Source organism: Chinchilla lanigera, unplaced genomic scaffold (assembly GCF_000276665.1).
Source record: "Chinchilla lanigera isolate Chin_1 unplaced genomic scaffold, ChiLan1.0 scaffold00026, whole genome shotgun sequence".
Taxonomy (NCBI): Eukaryota; Metazoa; Chordata; class Mammalia; order Rodentia; family Chinchillidae; genus Chinchilla; species Chinchilla lanigera.
In genome coordinates this window covers 21,147,040-21,169,067 of record NW_004955427.1, presented here as the reverse complement: position 1 = coordinate 21,169,067, position 22,028 = coordinate 21,147,040, and the positions used below count along the sequence as shown (strand labels likewise).

General features: G+C 32.6%; 1 protein-coding gene across 3 annotated transcripts in view; it reads left to right on the top strand.

Moving 5' to 3' along the window:
• Iqcb1 (IQ motif containing B1) overlaps positions 1–22,028 on the top strand; it is a 51,827-nt gene that overhangs the window by 2,771 nt on the left and 27,028 nt on the right. For all 3 annotated transcript variants that reach the window (XM_013515102.1, XM_013515101.1, XM_013515103.1), the window contains 6 exons: positions 1,649–1,778; positions 6,775–6,868; positions 10,559–10,658; positions 17,163–17,341; positions 19,983–20,092; positions 21,505–21,614. In XM_013515102.1, the coding sequence (XP_013370556.1) occupies positions 1,649–1,778; positions 6,775–6,868; positions 10,559–10,658; positions 17,163–17,341; positions 19,983–20,092; positions 21,505–21,614 (723 nt within the window). The remainder of the gene's footprint in view (positions 1–1,648; positions 1,779–6,774; positions 6,869–10,558; positions 10,659–17,162; positions 17,342–19,982; positions 20,093–21,504; positions 21,615–22,028) is intronic.

The following is a 22,028-nucleotide window of genomic DNA, read 5'->3' as shown; positions in this document are numbered from 1 at the left end:
AACTCTTATGTGCAATTGTCTAAAAATTCCCTCTGTAAGTTTTTTGAAGATGGTGATTATTTCTTTTACTCACCACTGAATCCAAAGTGGCTGATACACTTTTTATTATCTCAGGAATATTTGAAGAAATACAGAAATTAACGCACTGGCTCTTGAGAAATGTACAGTAGAGAGCGGGTAACAATTACTGTAAATATATGTATGACACAAGTAAAATAGGTGCTAAACTTCATCTTGATTAGCTGTCAATTATGTTCATTAGATAACACAAATCCTGTCAATAAAATTTTAAAACAGCATTTATTTTCCTATTGCCATGCTAAAAATTGAAAGAACAAAGTCATTTTTCAAAAGATAGCAATAAAATAAACTAGATGGTCTCAGTGCCTAAGCTTCCTGATCAAGTAACTGAAATTGTGCATTTATTAACTATGTCCTAGCCTGTTTTCTTTTCTTACTTTAACAAGCCATTTGATTTTAATGTACCATCCCCACTGAAAGGGTCTTGTCATATTTACATTGTCTTGCTCCTAACTTTATAAACTGTTTACTCCTACCTACTTTATTACTAGATAAAATCCAAATTAAAACTATACAGTTACAAAGAACTGCTAACAAATATACAATACATAATACTCTTTTTAAACTTTTAATACTTTTTAAACTTTATTTTTCAAGATTAATGATTTCCTTAAGTAAATAAAGCCTTACTTTTTTGATTTGATTATATACACTGGCTCATGACAATATTGATATTTGTACTTAATATTCTCTATAGAAATAGATATTCTTAAGTAATTAATTTTAAGAACCAAAGAGAAAATAAAAGTTGATACATGTAAACATCAGCCAGTTTGGTTTTTAGTATGTTTAATGTGGAGCTGTTACTGCTTATCAGTGTCTGCACACTACTGAAATGGCTCAAACGCCAGTACTTACTCATTAGACTACAACCCATTCTGAGGCTGGAGCTCTTTTTGGTATTATTCTACTATGCAAATACTTTTTATTATTGAGACTTCTGAATATATTCAACTCATAACCAGGGAATAGCTTTTTTGTGTGCAATTTCAATATGTTTTTCTCTAAGTGACTTTTCTTTTTTAATGTATATTCTAAAGGGATCTTTCAGGAATTAAGTTTTTGCCATTTTCCTTTCTGATATAAACAATATACAGGTAGGTCATTTTCAGATCTTAGGAAAGAAGTAGAATTGGGAAGTAGAATTGGTATAAAGTTACAGTAGAATGTTTGATTTCTTTATCTGTCTCTTGACTGTTATTCCTGCTCTGGGTTCAAAGAAATGATATTCATGAATTAAAAAGTTGAAATATTCTGTGGCTTTTAGAATAATTATATTCAATTGACTGAAAACTTGACTCATTTCTGTTTATTTTTGAGCCAAATGACTTTCATTTCCCAAAGGGCTGATATATTGGTTTTTAAAATATGTGCGTCCTGAACCTACAAGGTCTACAACACGGTTTACTTTTCTAGAAAGTTGTTGGTTTGATTTTCCAACAAGTTTTTTTTACTGGCTTGGCAACAGAAGATGGATGCTAAAGGTACTCATTAAGGTACCATACCTATATAAATTTAATATTCAGTTGAAATTTATGATTAACACAAACTTGTGCTCTTGTTTTAGCCATTGTTGTGTGGGCTTAGAACCAGGAGAAGATGCAGAGGAATTTTACAAGGAATTACTTCCACTTGCTGCAGAAAATTTTCTAGTTTTGGGGAAAAGATTGCAAGCATGTTTTCTCAATACAGCTAAGGTATGTGTTTATTTAATGTTTTATGTTTTATAGCCAATCATTTAAATTCTTGAGATGGTGTCCCATGTTATTTTTCATGTGTGCAATATTTGACCTAAAGTACAATTAGAGAAGTAAATTTAAACATTTTTAAAATTACAGCAAAAAAGTCTCTACATTTGAAAAATTTTAAATGCTGGCTGAAGCATGCTGTATAACTTTTTGAAGAATTATCCATACTAAATTTTGGGCATAACCCATAGGTATGTATGTCCATAACATCTTCCTGACACACTTTCTCCTTAAATTATATTGTCATTCCCTTCTACACGTAGAGGAAAATTTGTTTTCTAATCTTAGGACTTTTCTTATTGGCTCCAGTGGTGAAGAAGAATAAAGGTATTTTTTCAATTTGATTTTTCAAATCTCTTCTCTAATCAACATATTTCATTTTAAATGTTGGCCTGTTCAAGTATTTCATGGGTGGACTGTGCTAGATACTCTATATACTCTTTTTGACATTTAAGTTTAGAAATGTGTTGCTTAATTTTTAAATATTTGAAGATTTTCTAGATACTTTATTGTTATCAAGTTCCAATTTAATTTTATTGTGGTCAGATAACATCCTCTAAATCATTTAAATCTTGTGTATTTTTTTTAAGGCTCATTTTATGCCACTCAATATTTCATCTTGGTTTATTTTTCCTTTCTGCATTTTAAAGATTTTGCTCTATCATCTTGTATGTATTGTTTCTATTATAAATTCAGCTTTCATTCCTATTGTCAGCCTTTATTCTTACTATCTATTTATGTATCTTTTTAGCTCTCACTGCCTTTAAGACACTTCTGTTTTCTTTGGTTTGCAGCAATTTTTCTTTGATGAACCGTGGTGTGGATTTCTTTATACTTATCTCACTTGGGGTTTTCTCAGCTTCATTTATCTGAGTCAGTGTATTTATTCACATTAAGAATATTTTCAGCTATGGTACTGAATTTGGTTATTAAATCTAGAAGTCTTTAGTTGGAGTTTTTGGGATCTTCTAAGTAGAGTATCATGTCATCCACAATAACAATAATTTAACTTCTTCTTTCCTATCCTTGTCCCTTGTATTTCTTTCTCTTGTCTAATTGCTCTGGCTGCTTCTAGAACTGTATTGAATAACAGTGGTGACAGTGGACATCCTTGTCTTGCTTTTGATTTTAGGGTGAAAGCTTTTTAGTTTGATGTTGACTGTTTATTTATCATAGATGGCTTTTATCAGGTTGAGATAAAGAACATCTATTCCAATTTTGTGTAGAGTTTTTTTTTTATCATGAATGGGTGTTGGACTTTGTCAGATACTTTTTCCACATCTATTAAGATGATCCTATGGTTTTTGTCCTTGGCTCTGTTAATATGGTGTATTACATTTATTGATTTGCATATGTTGAACCATCCCCTTATCCTTCAGATGAATCCTACTTGGTCGTGGTATGTAATCTTCATGATGATTTGCTGCATTGTGTTTGCCAGTATCTTAGTGAGGAGTTTTACATCTATGTTCACTAAAGAGATCAACCTGTATTCCCTTTTTTGGTTGGATCTGTCTATGGTTTTGGTATCAGGGTAATGCTTGCTTCCAGGAATGAATCCAGAAGTATTGCTTCCCTTTCAATTTCATTAAAGAGTTTGAGAAGTAGCTTCAGTGAGTCTTCTAAATTTCTTGGCGCTGGGGATTTAACTCAGTGGCACAGTACCTGCCTGGCAAGCGCAAGGTCGTGCGTTTGATTCCTGGTACTGGAAAAAAATAAAAAACAAATAAAAAACCCAACACAGTAAATTTCTTGTACAATTCATCCGTGGATCCATCAGGTCCAGGGCTTTTTTTGCAACCACTGTAGAAATCAGTGTGGAGATTCCTCAAAAAACTAAGACTAGAGGTTTCATTTGACCCAGCTATTCCCCTTCTTGATCTCTTCCTAAAAGAATTAAAAGCATAATACCACAGAGATATATGTACACTTATGTTTATAGCAGCACAGTTTGTAATAGCTAAATCTTGGAAACAGCCCAAATGCCCATCAACCTATAAATGGATAAAGAAGACGAGGGTTTTTTTATACAATGGAGTATTACCCAACCATAAAGAAGTTGAGACATTTCTAGGCAAATGGATGTACCTTGAAACCATACTCTTAAGTAAATAAATCAGACACACATGTGTAAATACCTTTTTTTTTCTGGTGTGAGAAACTAAATGTGTAAGTAAGGACCAAAATATATAATAGATATTGCAAAATAGGAAGAAAATGTTCAAATGGGAAGGGGAACTAAGAAGGGGGAGGAGGAAAGGAAGGGAAAAGAAAAGAAAAAAACAAAGTAAGGAGGAGAAGAGAGGTTGAAAGGAAGGTAGGGGAATGGGGGAAAAAAGAATCAAGACATATCATGAACAGGTACAAATTCCCTATGATGAATGTGACAATTATGCATACCTAAAATGTACCAATAAACTTAATTAATTTTTAAAAAGAATATTTTCAGCCACTGTTTCTTCAAATACTTTTTCCTGCCGTGTTCTTTCTGCTTTCCATCTAAGACTTTAGGTTGTTGAGGCTCTATTTATCTTATTACTGTTTACTTCAGTTTATGTAACTTCTGTTGGTCTGTCTTCAAGGTACTAACCCTTTCTTGTGCTTTGTCTTATCTTTCTGAAACCTCATCTAGTGAATTTTTTGTTACATGTATTTTATTAGCTGTATGATTTCTATTTACTTTTCTTTTAGTGTTTTCATAATTGTGAAATTCTGTTTCTTTTTATTTCCCAATTTTGCATATTTTTGTAATACACAGTAAATGTATTCATTGTGGGGCAATTGGTACATATTATATCCTGATCCTTTTTATTTCTCCTTACCCTCCTCTTCCATCTCCCTCTTTTTTAGATCTTCATCCCATCCTTTTAAAGAATCAACTCTGATTCATTGACGCTTTGTATTCTTTTTTAAGTCTCAAATTCATGTACTTCTACTCTAATCTTTATAATTTCTTTTCTACTATTAATTTCACAACTGAATTGTTCTTCTCTTTCTAGGACCTTTGGATGCATCCTTAGGTTATTTATTAGGGATTTCTCTATTCTTTTATTTTCTTTTTTTCTTTTTTTATTTCTTTTGTGGTGCTGGGGATTGAACCCAGGGCCTTATTCATGCAAGGCAAAGAGCTCTTCCACTGAGCCACATCCCCAGCCCTGCTGTGTTCTTTTAATATGTGCATTGTCTTAGAACTGATTTCATTGTGCCTCACCAGTTTTGGTAGGTTATATTTTCATTATCATTTGATTCTGGGAACTTTTTTTATTTCTTTCCTGATTTTTTTCTGTGATCCATTGATTATTCAATAATATATTACTTAATTTCCATGTGTTTGATAGTTTCTGTGGTTTTGTATGCTGTTGATTTCACTATAATTTGATAGTATTTCAATTCTTTTGTATTTATTTGGAAATACACATTTTGGAAAAAGTTCTGTGTGCTATTGAGATAAATGTATATTGTTATTTTTGGATGAAACACTCTGTAGATATTTGTTAATTCCATTTGTTCAACAGTAGTTTAACTCTGATGTTTCTTTGTTGTTTTTTTTTGTCTGGGTGACCAGTGTGGTTGTGAGAGTGGAGTGTGGAAGTCCTCTACTGTGATTGTATTGATGTATATTTTTACTTTGAAGTCCAGCAGATTTTGCTTTATGAAATTACATGTGTCCACATTTGGTGCATAGTTATGGTTGTTACCTCTTCCTGTGGAATTGTTCCCTTTACTAGTATGTATGGGCTATCTTTTTTTTTTTTTTAATCAGTTCTCCTCCAAATACCATCACATGAAGTTTTGAGGACACAAACAATAGTCACCATGTTATGTTAGGCTCCATTTTATGAGCTTTGATTATATTAAGAATGGATACTGTTTTGGACTTAGGGAATTTTCAGGCTAATTAAGTAGGTAAGATCTTAGCTATTTCTTTTAGGACATTTATGATAGGTGTACATTTAATTCCAAAAAATCACGAAATAGAATAATTATAAGAGAATTGAGTGAGCAACACAACATGGACAACGTGATTTAAAAAATATTGTTAGCAGAGAATTTAACTCAGTAATCACAAATTCTACTTTTGGCATCTCCACTGAAAGACACTAGCACTAAATAAACATTTACATTTCATTAGATTTAATTTAATTCAGGTCAGTTGAAGAAACATAAACAATGAGAAATAGTATTAGACATTCATTTCTTTTGCAAAAAATCATTTTTTTCTGACTGTGCTGCAAACTAACTCAATTCCTTTAGGTGAATCATTTTATTTCACTTTACCTGATTTTTTTCATGCATGAAATGATTTTTGTCTCATGGATAGCTCAGACTATTATATAAGCTTTTCTTCCAACCTCTTTTACTTAATATTCCCCCTTTAAGGCTATTGATAATTATTTCTTTTCATTTATATAGCATACATTAATATATTAATTACATATTAATTAAATTACATATTAATATGTGATCTAACTAGTATGTATACCTTATCTGAAATGCTTGGAACACCCACATTTACATGTGGTTTTCAACCCTGGGTGCATAATCAAACCACACACCTTACTTTGTGAAAATGCAGATGTTCACACTTCACTTTTGGAGATTAGGATTCAATATATTTGGACTAATACTTGGTGTAATTTAAAACTGCACAGGTGATTCTTATGCATGGCAAGTGGTAAGAGATCCTACTGTATAAACTGTTATTATATAAACTACTTCTTTTATCTGAATGGCAACCATAGATAGAAGGTAGAGTAAGTACTAGTATACTGTAACCACAAGTTTCACAAATGAAGACACCAAAAACTACAAGATCTTATACTTCATAAATAGCTGTTAGGTCCAGAAACTGATTTCTTCTCTTCTGGCTCCCCAAAGGGAACTCTTTTTTATTTAATTAAAACAAATTTCATAAAAGTAAATTGGATTTTTTGTGTGTGTTAAGGGTGAAGAAAAAGATGAATTACTACTCTTTTTCCAAATTGTGAGTGATTCTCTGTTATGGCTATTGGGAGGCCATGTTCAACTCATACAGAATGGTAAGACAAAATGTTTTTAATGTAACAGATAATCATTATAAAGTCAATGCTAATAGTTTGACATTTTTTAAAACATATAAGTGCCTTATAACTATATAGATAACCACAGTGAAGTGAAACCATGTTTAAGTAACCCCACAATAAAAAAGAAAGGCCATTTGGATAACTCAGATTTAAATAATAAGCACTGACAGCATGAATATTGTATTAAAAGGAATTTGCTAAGACATAACTTTCTTCTTAGCTGTTTCTGTGTAATAAACCTGCAGTAAGGTTTAACTGAACAGTTTAGTCTAAGAAAAATTTAAGTTTCAAAGATTATAGCTAGTGTTTTAGATCTACTGTGAGAGAGATCCCTGTGTATGGAGTAGAAATGATTTTACTCATAGCCTAGCCATAAGGGTAAGTTTTAGTGGTTGCTTCAGAAGTACATATACTAAAATTAGAACCATGTAGAGAAGATTAGGATGGCCCTGGTGTAAGGATGACATATAAATTGATGCAGTATTTCATATTTTTGTGAATAGTTGCAAAGTATCTCTGAAAAATTATATATATTGTGGTTTTATATAATAAATATTTTCCAAAGATGAAAACAGTCTACTGAAGGAAAATGTGCATTAAATATGTTAAATAAGGTGTTACAGAAAAAAAGTAAGCTTTATATGACATTTACATTGAGAATTATAAATGTTTTAATTTTTATGTTGATTTCTTAAGACAGATCTTTGATGATATTTATGGCACAATTCCTATTCTCTTTAAAAATCTTACCTAGTATAAATATAAAACTAAAACTTAGTAGTGCATGAATATTTGTTTTTAATTCCGGTTTTTTTCTCCAGAATCATGCATGCCCACAGACAGTCCAATATTTCTATAAGTATTGTTGAGAAAAACACAATCCCTGACTCTCAGGCTCATTTCATTTCTCATTTTCTAAGGGTAACTACTTTAATTAGTATAACTGAAAGTATAACTTTCAATTAGTAGTACTCTGAATAGTTAGATCTATATAGCTAAGTAATAATCCTAAATACCTTTTTAAAGCATTTCCTATTAGTTTCTCATTATGGAACTATTATCATTATTATTATTATTATAAGTTCCCCAATTTAAAGAACTATTTAACCAGTAATAAAGTACAATGGTACCTCGGTTCACCAACTTAATTTGTTCCCCAATTCTGGGGAAGATGGCTGCATTTGTGCTCATGGGCAAAGATGGCTTCGCTTATCACTCAAAGCAGAGTTGGGGGACAGAAGCAAAATTTTGCCTAATGCTTTTGTTTGCGAATTGAATTGTTCATGAACACAGGTGTTTGTGAACTGAGGTTCAGTATTATTGTACTGTACTTAGGACTATAAATATAAAGACCTAGTAAAAAGAGAGAAAAAACTTGAAAATTTCAGAAATATACCATATTCCATTTTGAAAAGAACAATAGCAAAGGATTAACTGTTCCTTGAGTTAATCTACAGATGTAAAGAATCTGTAAAATAGGTCTTAAAACTACATTAAATGATTGTAAATTTTATATGCAAAAAATAAATGGATAAATTGAAATTGTAGTTTCCTACAACCTTTTCCCTATAAAAGGAAGCACTTCCTTGGAGAAATGCTAGACTGTTGGCATGGAATACTTAGTATATAAGGTGAACCTGAAGTGTCTTAAATGTCCAGTGTAAAATACTCACAGTCTACTAGGATTTTATGAAAGGGAGTTAAGAGCCAAAATAAAGATGATTCTATTAGAATACTACAGTGGATTACAGCACATCAAATATAGTAAGACTTAAAAAGAAATAATCATTGGAGTCAGCTAGGGAGCTAATTCATTTCTTAAACGTAATAAGTGAAGAATCCAGCCATTTAACCTGCCTTTTCTTATACATAGATGAGGAAAATTTTCTCAGTATAAAAATAATAAGTGAAAGATGTATGATATGATAGTGCCCATTTTATAAACCCTTCATGAATTACCAGATTTAAGAATTGATTGGCCATGGCTGTCAGCATCTTGAAAAGAAATAAGTTCATTCTGGTGGGTTATCATAACTGATAAAATATATGAGCCAGAAATTCAAACCTGAAACACTTTAGTCATCTAGCTCCAACTGCCAGTTTACAGATAATCAAAGGAACAATTTATACCTAGGAATGCAGTTAACAAAACCTTCTCGTGAAGCTTATAGAACAATGATGGCAAGCCTTTAGAGTGTTCAGTAATGCCAGCAGCCTCCTGCGGCACACGCGCAATAGATTTGCCACCATAGAACAATTGACACAGATTCTTCAACAAAAAAATAAAGAATACAGAAGGATAGTCTGTAGATTAAAAGAAATTAGAAGATAAAACACCTGTTCTTCGAGATAATTAAAGGTAGCCCATCTTAAATGGAAAATATATTTAAGTACAGAGAATATTTTTCCTACCAAAATAGTAGAACATAAAAAGCCTCAGAACTATTTAATAATGATGCAATTTTTTTCTGAGTTTTTTTTTTCATTAAGTTTATTGGTACAATTTAGATACACATAATGATCACATTCATCATAGGGAACTTGTACCTGTACGTGATACATCTTGGTTCCTCTTTTTTGTTCCCCATTCCCCTCCCCTCCCTTCAACCCTTCTTACCCTCCTTATTTACAAAGCTTTGTTTCCATTTTATCCTTCCTCCCCACCCCATTCACTTTTCTTCTTGAACAATTTCTTCCTATTTCACAACATCTATTAACATTTTGGTTCTTAGTTATACTTTCAGTTTCTTATACCAGAGAGACAATGGATATTTACACGTGTCCAGTTTATTTCACTTAAACATGCTGTATAGTAAAATACTGCACTATATACATAGAAATGAAGAACAGAAATTAGTATGAAGAAGAAATCAAATACTATGTTCGCCCAGGAGATAAAAAGGGAAAAAGAATAAAATGGTTTTGTAGAAGCTAAGATAGGATCCACAAAGCCAAGTTGCCAATACACCTGATGTCACTTTAATCTCATTTGGTTGACAGAGTAAAAATAAACACTGGCATTTATTGGGAAGGTAGGCTGTTTCAGGACATTATACATTAGGCTGTGCAAAAGCCATTTATTTCTAGTTTTCCAGATAAATAAATGGAAGTTCTGAGAGGTTAATCAAGTTGCTTCAGCAGCCAGTGACAAATATTTCATACTTGGCTGCTCAGAGCATATAAGCTATAAACCATTAAAATGAAATTTTTGTATTTAATGTTTCCGTTATTATTTATACACTGAAATTCATTGTTAGATAAATTTAGGGATAGGGTGGATATGTTATTTTATTTTCAATTTAAAGAGAGATAATAAGTTATTTCCTTGATATTTATAGATGCTTTCTTGACTACATTCATAAAAGTGAAATAACTATTATTTATAGTTATTTAAAATTGCCTATGTCTTAAAAAACTTTAATAGTATGGCATACAAAGCTAGGAAATCTTGGGGCTGGGGATTTAGCTCAGCGGCAAAGCGCCTGCCTGGCAAGTGCAAGGTCGTGAGTTCAGTTCCTGGTACCGGAAAAAAAACCAAAAAAAAAAAAAAAAAAAGCTAGGAAATCTAGTAGAAATGGTCATGTTTTGATTTAGTTTTAAAAGAACAAAATCCCACTTGTGTTATTAGAGAAGCTTTATTTTAATCTCTTTTATCTCCTCTTTTAGTACTACAAAGTGATCATTTCTTACACTTACTGCAAACTGACGATGTTCAAATAGGATCTACAGTCATGACTCTGCTGCAGAATATATTACAAATGAACAGGTGACTTGGTTATTAATTTATTTTTGTTTAGAAATTAAGCAGTTTTATTCCATTTAAAAGTAGTATGCAGTTAATTTTTGCTAAAATCAATTGTATATAACTTGTACATGGTATTTAAACTCTGTTACCATTGTCTTACAGAAAAAATTAATATGAAATATTGTAAAAGATTTGGACATTTATTATCAAATTGGTATCTTATTCAAAGCTGTAACAATTCCCCAAGATGAATGTAATTATTATGTATTATGAATATATACCAGTAAAATTAAAAAGATCTTAGGCTAAATCTCAGACTTTGAGAATTGGTGTGATATCTGAAGAAAAATATCGGGATCACAATAAAAAATGTTTACATAGTCATTCAACAGACAACAAGCTCATCATGATGATGAAGAGTATAAAAGAAGTAATACTTGCTCATATTAAAGTTGAAAGGCAGAATATACACAGCTGAAATAATGCATTCTTTCACTTCAGTATGGATTTATTAAGCAACTACTACAAAATTATGTCGTTGCACTTACAAAGTTGATTGAGATATAAACCTTCAAAGATCCTACAATAGCGTGAAAGAGATAGACACGTGAACATAATTATAGTATATTGCAATGCAGTGTTAAAGTTGTCCACAGGTATTACAGGAACTTCTAATTCAAAGTGAAGGGAGGTGCTTCTTGGAGAAGGTAACACCAGAGTTGAAACTACAAGGAAGATAAATTGACCAGAGAAGATGAGGGGGAAGTGGTATTTCTAGGCAGAGGTAATAACACAAGTAAAAGCACAAAGGTAGGAAACATCAGGCTGCTGGTGAATGGCAGAGACAGTTCATTGTTGCTTAATGAAACCTTCAGTGTTGGAGGTGGCCAGCAAGTTCTACAGATACTTAGGTCATGAAAAATTTATGATGTTAAGAAAAATACATCCTAAGTCTTAGGCATTGGAGATTTTTTTTTTAGTATTTGAAAATGGTCAGATTAAATTCAGTGTTGTTACTGTGGTAATCGTGGAGGAAAGGTAAGGGGAACAGGATTCTAGACAAAGGTGGCATTTTGGAGGAAGCAACTGTAGCAATGCAAATGAAGTAATGAAATCTTGGCCCTGGGCACTGGCTGGGAAATGGACTTTTTAAAATAAAATCATCATGACTTGATTTCTACTTTGTATTAAGATGTAATAATAGGGACAATTTACCCTCTCATCTGAAACAAATAAAAAATCAATTTTTAAATATTGAATATCAATGAATGAATGAAAACTTTCCAGAGAAAAGGTATAAATAAGGTTGCACTAGCCAGCTTTCTGTCACTATAACAAAAATACCTGAGATAAAGTTATAATGAGAAAAGATTTATTTTGGCTTAAAGTTTAGAAGCTACAGTCCGTGATCAGTTTGCCCCATGGCTTTGAGTCTATGGTGAGACAGCGCATTAAAGCAGGAGCACATGATTTAACAAAATCACTCACCTCATGGCCAGGAAGCAAAAGGGAGAAAAAGAACCTAGGTCCCACAGTTTTCTCCAAGGACATGACCCCAAAGACTTGAGGACCTCTCAGTAAACCTAACCTCTCACAAGTTCCCACACCCCCAACAGCACCATCCCGGGAACCAAGGACAGTCAAGACCCAAGCTTTAGGAAAAATGAAGCTCACAATTGCACTGACAAAGTATTGAGAGCGTTTCTAGGCTATGGTATAGGGAAGAATATCCCAGCTTGAGTTGAAGAGAGACAGCTGAGATTCCAGGGAGAATAAAATTACTAGAGTTCAGAAGACAGAATACTAGAGAGAGCTATACCAGAGATCTTCAGAGGGTTCCCTTGAAGTATGCAATAGAGTACTGATGAGTGCGTATGTGTGAAAAAATTTAATGTCAGGGAGAGCAGTCATCAAAAAGGATAAAAAGTAAGTGTCAGCAGCTCACCCAAGACTGGGAATAGTGCCTGGTGCAGCCAAACTTGAAAACCTTATACATACTGGGGCATCGGGTAGAATATTCAGGAAGGTTTCACTTTGGTACTGGGGAAAAATTAGCATTAAACTGAGCCCTCTTCCAGACCACCTAAACCAATACTAAAAGCAAACTAAACATGGTTATTGAAACTGCCTATATTTTAAAATCTTTTTATTATAGGACATATAAAGGTAGGAAGTTAAGCAGAAATGGTCATGCTTTAATTTGTCTTTAAAAGGATGAAAAAATTATGAAAAATTATAGGCTCATGCCTATAATCCCAGGACTCAAGAGGCTGAGGCAAGAAGATCATCATCAGTTCAAGGCAGCCTGGGATATATAGTAAGTTTAAGGCCAGCCTGAAGTATAACAAGACTCTGTCTCAAAAACCAAAACAAGCAAAAAAAGAGGAGAGAATCCCACTAGAATTCCATCATAGAATACTGCCTTTGATCACTCTTTTTCTCCTTTAGTACTACAAACTAAACATTTCTTGTATTACTGCAAACTGATGATATTCACATAGAATCTGTAATCATGACTATGTTGCAGAACATACTACAGCTGAGCAGTTAAAATGGTTTTACAAATATTACTAATTTTTTATTCTGGTCAGCCTCAACAAGTCAAAATGTTTTGCATGAAAAAAGGGGCCAGGCATTCAAAGAAGCAGGGAAACAGTACTCATGATGAGAAGAATCAGTTGATCAAATCTAGTGCTGTGTTAGATAAGGACATTGTGATGGTTATCATAACTATGTTCTACATACAGTTACTTAAAAAATTGAATAGAGAGCTGTGTGACAAAAGATCCAAACTGAACTTCTGGAGATGAAAACTAAAGTGTCTGAGATGAAAAATATATTAGATGAAATTAATAGCAGATTAACAATGTAGAAGATTAGTGAACTTTAAGGCATGTCAACAGAAACTATCCAAAATGAAGGAGGAAAAAGAAAAGGAAAGAAAAACATATCAATGAGCTATAGAACAAATTCAAGCAGAATTATATGGGTATAATCAGAATACCTAAAGGAAGTAGAAGGGTCAGGAGAAAAATTGAAGAAATAATGACTAAAATTTTTCCAAATTTGATAAGAGCTATAAACTTGTATTATTCAAAAATCTCATCAAACCCCAAGAAAAATAAATATGAACACAATTCCACATCAAGGTATATCATAATTAAATTACTTAAACCAGAGGTAAAAAGAAAATTTTAAAGGCAACCAAAGCAAAAGTATACTTTATATAGAAAAATGAAAATAAAGATGGCAGCAGTTTTCATACCAGAAACAATACAAGCTAAGAAACTGTTGAGCAACATCTTTATCTAGTGTCCCTTGTGAAGTTGCAGTTCAAAGTTGGCCTCAGTTGTTAATTTCAGCAAAGATTTCCTAGATTTTTAGGAAAGAATATACACCCAGACTACATCCAGAGTAAATACCCACCAAGTAAGAACATGATTATACTTCATCAAAAGTTTGAAAGTCTGTTCTTCAGAGACACTTGTGATGAAACAAGGAAGTACGTACTTGAATGTAGAATATATAAATTGCTGTCAGAGTTTTCTAAAAGGCAGTTTGAAAACTAGGCAAAATATTTGGACACTTCATGAAAGTAAATACTTATATAGCAAATACTCAATGTGAAAAGATTTTTGTCCGCACCATTAGTAAAGAAGTATGACTACACAGAAACACTAACTCAACTATTGCCAAGGCAGTGAAGGAGCTCAATGTTATGTACATTGCTAGTGGGAATGTACAATCACTATGGAAAATACCTTGGCCATTTATTAACAACCTACAACTATACCTACCATATTATCTATCTGTTCTACTCCTGAGTATTTGTCTCAGATAAATGAAAATAGCCATATAAGACTGGTACACAAATGTTCATAGCAACTTTACTTGTAATTCCTAAGGACTAGAAACAGTTCAGATGTCCAACAAAAGTGAATGAACTGTGATATATCCATATCATGGAATACTATTGGACAATAAACAAAAGTAAGCTATTCTCTTGGCGATACAGATGAATATGAAAATAATCCTGAATGAGAGAAGCCAGACAAAAATGTACGTACTATATTATTCCATTTATATAAAATTCTACAAAATACAAACTATTTTGACAGAGAGCAGGTCAATGGTTGCCTGAGAGCAGGGTGTTAAAGGGCACGGAGGGAAAAACTATAATGAAGTACAAGGAAACTTAGAGGATAATGGATATGTTCATTTTTTAGTATACTTTGGTGAAACATCAAACTGATCAAATTGAATCCTTTAAATATCTGCAGTTTGTTATGTATCAGTTATACTTTAATAAAGCTATTTAAAAAGTTTAAAACCCTCAGGACATGGTATCAAATGTGATACCAGGTTCTCTATAAGTGAGTCAATAGACTGTGGCATGGAGTTAAATAAAGACTTGGTTTTATGAGATGAGTCATAAATCCCGTGTTGGTTATGTTAGAAATAGGCAATCAAGCAGGCAGTAAAATAAATGTGTATACACAGACTTGTACATAAATGTTCATTTTTGCTTTATTTGTAATACCCAAGGTCTAGAAATCACTCAAATGTCCCTCAGCATGTGAATTAATAACTGACTTATAGAAGGGATCTGGACTAGAGTTACAGATTTATAATCTGGCAGCTTTTAAATGGTAGTTGAGAACATGAAAGAAGATAAGAACAATGGAATTTATGAATTGAGTATGAAAATACATATGTTGAAAATAGGGTGCTGGCAAATAACATTAAAGGGTTATACCAGGGAGGGGGAAATCCATGAAGGAAACTGAGAAAGAATGGTCAGGAATGTGTGGACATAGAATGAAAGGGAACCATAAGGATAGTGTATCACAAAGCAGAGTAGGTAGAGAAGATCCAGTAGAAACAGGTCCCAGAAGAAGAGCACTTAATGATAAATATGTGGCTTTGATATTTGGGAAGTTATATAGAGGAAATAAACTTATGAAGGGCCATTGAGTGAAATAGTGATAGAGAATATAGTCATTTGAGAAATGAATGAGAAGTATGGAAATAAAGATAGGGAAGTTTGTGTTAGAAAAGAGCAAAAAATATTAAGATGGTAGTTAGTGGCCTGAAGAGGATATTTTTTGAAGTATTAGAAATTGCAAAGCATTGAAAAGTATTTGAGATAATTATTGCTTATATTATATATTATCATATAAAATAAACTAGTGGTATATGGAAGATGGAAGTACTATAGGGATATGTATGGAAGGCTTTCTGAAATAAGTATATTTTTTACATGAGTGTTAAATACTGTAATGACAGTAAATGATGCAAGGGAAAGTGGAGAGAATCCCTGGCCTATGGAATAGCATAGAACCAAGGTGGCAGAAACAGTTAAGGAGTTTCCCAAGTATTTTGGTCAGATGACTTTTAAAGTCTTTCAATTCTGAGCTATTTAATAGGGTACTGATCTCTTTTTCTCTTAAATTCATGTTGGTCACTGCTTAAGTATAACTTTCAAAAAGCTAGCAGTATGACTCATGCAAATACTAAATTTAACTGGTTAAATTCTTATTCAACTTACTGGTTAATGAGGAGACCTATAAGATATTTAAATAAGCTCAAAAGAGAATTTGGGAAAGGGAGATTTATAGAGTTGATTTATCATAATGTAGAAATGAATTTTTGTCATAGACCTAGGAAAATTTTGCTGATAGAAAAAGACCAATGTCTTCTGAAACAATCTATAATAGCCTTTAGAATTTCTTTGTCTGCTGCATAGAAATTGTTTGCATTGCTGTTGAGTAGGTCTATTTGCATTTGTTCTACAAATCACTGGCAATACCCAATTTCTACCATCAAACTTAAAGTATGGTATTTTAATAGTCAAGGGATACCCCTAGAAAATCACATAACTTTGTAAGGGAGTTAGTGAAAGAATGTTTAGTTTCTGTTTTAGGTAATTTTTCATGACTTCAATAATGTAAAATGAGGTTGTTAGTGTAATAAAGGAAATAGCAAAGAAAAGGTGAAGTTCTTCCTAAACTAAGCATATGGTCTTTGTACATCTTTAATAATTAAACCTGTATTCTCTTGTGATTTTACTTATTATTGCCTTGAATCTTTTTGTTTGTCTTTGTTTTTTCAAGACCGTATTTCACTATGTAGTTCAAGCTGACCTTGAACTTACTGTATACCCCAGGCTGGCCTCCCTTCAGCAAATCTCCTGCCTCAGTCTTCCAAGTGCTGGAATTATAAATGTGTGCCACCACCTCAAAGCTTTAAATCATTTGCTATTAATGCTTTAGTTTCTCCGAGGACTTTCTTTGGCTACTTTGTATTCTCTGTTGTACCTAGCATGGCACACTGTACATGGTATGAATTCAATAAGTATTAATTGATTTAATACGATGTATACTTGAAACCAAGCTATATATTTTAAAAAGTGGCTACCTTTTTGGATCAGGCCACAGGCATCAAGTTACTGAATCTTTTATTTTGAATTTGTTGTAATAACTATGCATAAGTTAATAATGATATTTTTTTCTTTTGTTCTTTTAGCGGTGATCTACTCAGAATAGAAGGGAACACCCTGCATTTGATTTTAGATGAAGTTATTTCCAAGCTTTTATTAACCCCTAGTCTACTCCTAAAAAGTACTGCTGTGAAGCTTCTACTGTGGATGGCTCAATCCCATCAGGAAATTTTGATTTCACTGAGACTAAGTACCTGCTACAAAGGTAATATACACATCTTTTCTTTTCTTGGGATTCTCCAAAAAAGAAAAATTTTATTTGTGTTTTATCACACACAAAAGTCTTACATTTGGAAAAGTGAGTCGCTGAACTGTACAGATAAAATATATTACAACAGATAGCATTTCAGAAAAAAAGGCTTTGTATAACCAAGCTATCTGCATGTCTCAACAGAAAGCATGTGGTATTTTGTTGATGAAGTTATAATAAATATTTACTCCCTCTTTGATAGAACCAGTTGTATGTTGAATATACCATATGTTGTAGTAAAATATTGACCAAAGACATCAGTGACCTTATCAAGGTAGTTGAAAATAGAACTATGCTTAAGAGTTAGGTAACCTTATCAGTCTTTATATCAGTTAATAAATTATTCTTTATTTCTTCATTTTCTTTCCCCCCAAAATGAACAAAATCTCCCTTGCCTGCAGAATCAAATGTATATGTGTAAAAAATAGAAATTTTGAGAATGAAAGGATTTATTGCCTTACTATTAGATAACAACTTTCATTTAATTAAGCCTTTACTATGTGTTAAGACACTGTTCTTCATATTTTACATGTATTGAGATATTTAATCCTTATAAAAACCCTTGAGATACTCTTATTTCATTTAATAGATATGAGGGACTGGGGATTTAGCTCAGCGGCACAGTGCCTGCCCAGCAAGCACAAGGTCGTGAGTTTGATTCCTGGTCCCAGAAGAAAAACAAAAACAAAAAACAAAACAAAACATTTAATAGATATGAAATAAGAGGCATGGGGAAACAGTAATTTACCCAAGATCACTTAAGTAGTTATTTTTTCTAGCTTCAAGCAAAATTATATATTTGCTTTATTTTATTTCTTTGCTGACTAGAGCCTTGTATTAGTTGTTGATGGAGACCTCTTAGAAGTGGTCCTGAGCAGGACTTAAATTAACCAATCAGCTTTTTGTGTTTACTTGTGAGTCTGTCTAAGACCTAGACTTCTTGTCTGGAGATGGGTGATGGACTTATAGTAAGTGAACCTCTGTGAGTCACTAATCCCTGCTAAGGCCTGTAATGGCAGATGAAGCTGGAAAGCCTCAAAGGATAAGACAAGATCACAGCTAAGGATCCAGCCTCAACTAGATAAAGACTGTAGCCTTAGGCATCTCACTCCTGGGAGGATTAATTTAATACCTTACTTGGAGAACCCTTCTTGAGTACTCCCCTTCCTTCTTCTGATAACTAAATAAATACAGGCCACTCAGAGAAGATCTTGGTCCTAGCTCCAAGAGAATCTTGAATTCTGTGAGAGCGCTTTGATCTTCCTGGAGCCCTGAAATCATTCCATTTCCTTCTTTCTTATTTAGCCTTTAGTATACACTCATTAGGGAGATTGCGGATCTGATCAGCCCACAATAACAAAGGGATATTATTAACCCAATAAGTAGTAATACATTTTTTTACTAAGCATTGTCAAGAAATACATTCTAGTTTAGTAAACATACTTAATATAGGAATATATTGTATATAGTATCTTTTTAATACCTATTTAATACCTAATCTATTTTAATACCTATTTAATACCCTAATCTATTTTAATACCTATTTAATACCTAAACATTTAGAATAGCCATTTAATCATTCTTGGTGATTTGAAAGGCATTTTAGTAACTTAATTTGCATCAGTGATTACTGACACATTTTAATTATCCTGTGTATTATAGAAATAAAGGGAGAGAGAATACCAGTAATAGGACTCTGGCTGATATTATGCCAGGTATACATTTTTCAGTTCTGAAGTTACAACTGAAGGTAAATGTCCAGAAGAGTTCATTACAAAGGACTTTAAACTTAATCCTTCTTTCTTTCTTTGACTGATATCTCTATAGCAGAATTTATTTAGGTTATTCAAGATACTTAAAGTTATCAATACTGCTGACAGCTTGGGTCTTAAAGAGAATGTGGTATAGAAAAGCCCATGTAGCAGTTTTCCCAATTGCACACTATAAGATCATTTTATTTACTTATTTATATTTAATACATATAATATACCATCCTACCATGTTCTAGAAATAGTACTTACTTTATACCTTTACTACTTTGTGTTGTTTTGGGATAAAAATGCAGTATTCTAAGGTTACAGCACTTTTGTATTTGCTCAGAAAACTAATGATTTGCCCCCAAACTATATGTTAATGTATTTTTATTTAACAATAACTTTTCTTAATTAAAATGGCTAATAATAGCCTGCTTAACTACATTTAAAGGGTAAGCATATACTGAGTATTATGTGTTCATAATGACTTACCTTTTAAAAAATGTTTCAGTTTAAGATTATAGTCAAATAAAAAATTATCTATACTGTTCAGCTTACTATAATGATTCTAGTGCCCCTCTTGCCTTTTTTTAATTAAAGAAAGTGCTTAGATGTGTATTTACATCAGGTCTTACACACAAGTGCATAAGAATTCTCAGGACAGAGGACTGTGCAAAAGACTTCAATCTCAAAATCTTTTCTAAAGAAAAAGAAACATCTTATGACTGTTGTTGTGTTTATTTATTTCTAAACCAAACTTCTTAAAATTGAAAATAATACTGATTAGATAAGAAAACCATATTTTATTGTTAGTCATTGTACCCTTTATTATTCTATTTCAGAACTCAGAAGTCTACTAAATAAACAAGGAATTGGAAGAGAATTTAATCGAGAACTTGGCCAGCTTATTGACCTTTTAAGCCCTAAGATCTATCAGGAAGTAGAAGAACAGGTATTAAATTTTAAAAATAATGTGTTCACTTTGGCAGCACATGTACTAAATTTTAACAATAATAATTTATGTTATACTTGCTAATTGATTGTATTGAACCTCAATTTTCATTAAATATTCCTCTAATACTCCCCTAGAAAAACAGAAATATCTATAAAATTTTCCATTTCTCTTCCATGCAGCCTACCCATAATTCAGTCTTTCTTTTACAACTATTTATAGATTCTACTACATGAAGTTTTAGAATTTTTCATGAAATCCACATTTCTGATATTTCTCTTCTTTTGTCTATAAGATATTTAGCTGGGATGGTGGCACATGCCTGTAATCTCAGCATTCAGGAAGCTGAGGTAAGAGGATCACTGTGAGTTCCAAGCCAGCCTGAACTACGTAGTGAGACCCTGTGTCACACACAAAAAAAGATACTTTAAAAAAATGTCTAATTATGGAAAAATATATTTATGGTCACTTATACCTTGTCTTATTCTTTGAGGTTTAACAACGGTGCTGTTTGCCTCTATGTAAGAAACTATATTAATAATTATTAGAAGTTTGAGTCACCAAGCTACTATTTTACCACACTTAAATATGGAAAACTTATTTAAATCTAAAACAATAAAAGATACTTATCTAAAATCCCAAACCAAAAAGGTAATACATTTAAAAATGTAAGTAGAAACCATAAAAAGAAATCTAAGTAGGTAGCCCAGGTATGGTAGTCTATGCCTGTAGTCCTAGCACTTGGGAGGTGGAGGCAGGAGAATCACTGCCAGTTTCAGGACAGTCTGTGCTACATAGTGAACACAAGACTAGCCTGAACTATATGACAAGACCTTGTCTCAAAGAAAGAAAGAAAGGAATCTAGTTTGGAGAATGATGAGGGCAACCTGAAAGAAGAGAGCAGAGGAAAAGAATACCCTTCTGTGTGTGACCCTTTACAGCTCCCAGACTAATCTCTAAACTGTACAAGTGTTGGACAGACACAAAACAGCGTACCAAAAACATAGAGAACTAAACAACCACCCACACAAGATCATCAAAGTTTAGGTTCTGAAGCTAGCCAGATAATAGCCTATTAAGTAAAAACATTAAAAACTCAAAATAAACTATGACAGATTAGACAGAACTATTCAATCTTGGAAAAGAAAGTAAAATTAGAATTTGGAGCTAATGAGATATTTTGAATATGTTCTAGATGTTGTCTAACTGAAGATAACGAACCTCTCTTGCGTGGTGAGCTATACTACTCTTAGGCCTTCCCTGTCCTGAACCTAGGAACTTAATGTTGCTTCCCTACCCATCTTGTTACAGGTGGGGTTTGATTGATACTTGCCTGACATTATAAGGGGTGAACTATATTTGAAAAGCTTTTCTAAAGATTCCTCTAAATTATTTTTGTTGAATTGTTTCAGAAACTACATCAAGCAGCTTGCTTGATTCAAGCTTATTGGAAGGGCTTCCAGACTAGAAAGAGACTAAAGAAGCTTCCATCTGCTGTAATTGCTTTGCAGAGGAGTTTCAGGTAAAAATATTTTGTGCTAGGAATGGTGATCTGACAGTCTTACTAAAGTACAGTTGAAAAACTTGAGTTTTTGTTGCTTTCTTTTCCATTTTGCTTTTCAACTTCCTAATTTTACCTTTTTTCTTGCATTTATTCTGTTCCATATGTTACAGAGTACCAACACTCCAGTCAGTAACTAGGGGATAATATAAGGCAGGAATCTGATGTGTCCAGTATACCATCCTGTTTACTTTTTAAGATTTGTTTGTGGGCCAAGTCTATAGACAAAGCCAATGATTTTTATATTATTAAACATTCAAAGTCAACAATTTGTGTAAGTGTCATATATAATTATTATAAAAATGTATGAATGGATAAAAGTTAAATATGTTAATCTAATTTTCCTGTGTACATATACCATGGATTGATGTGGAC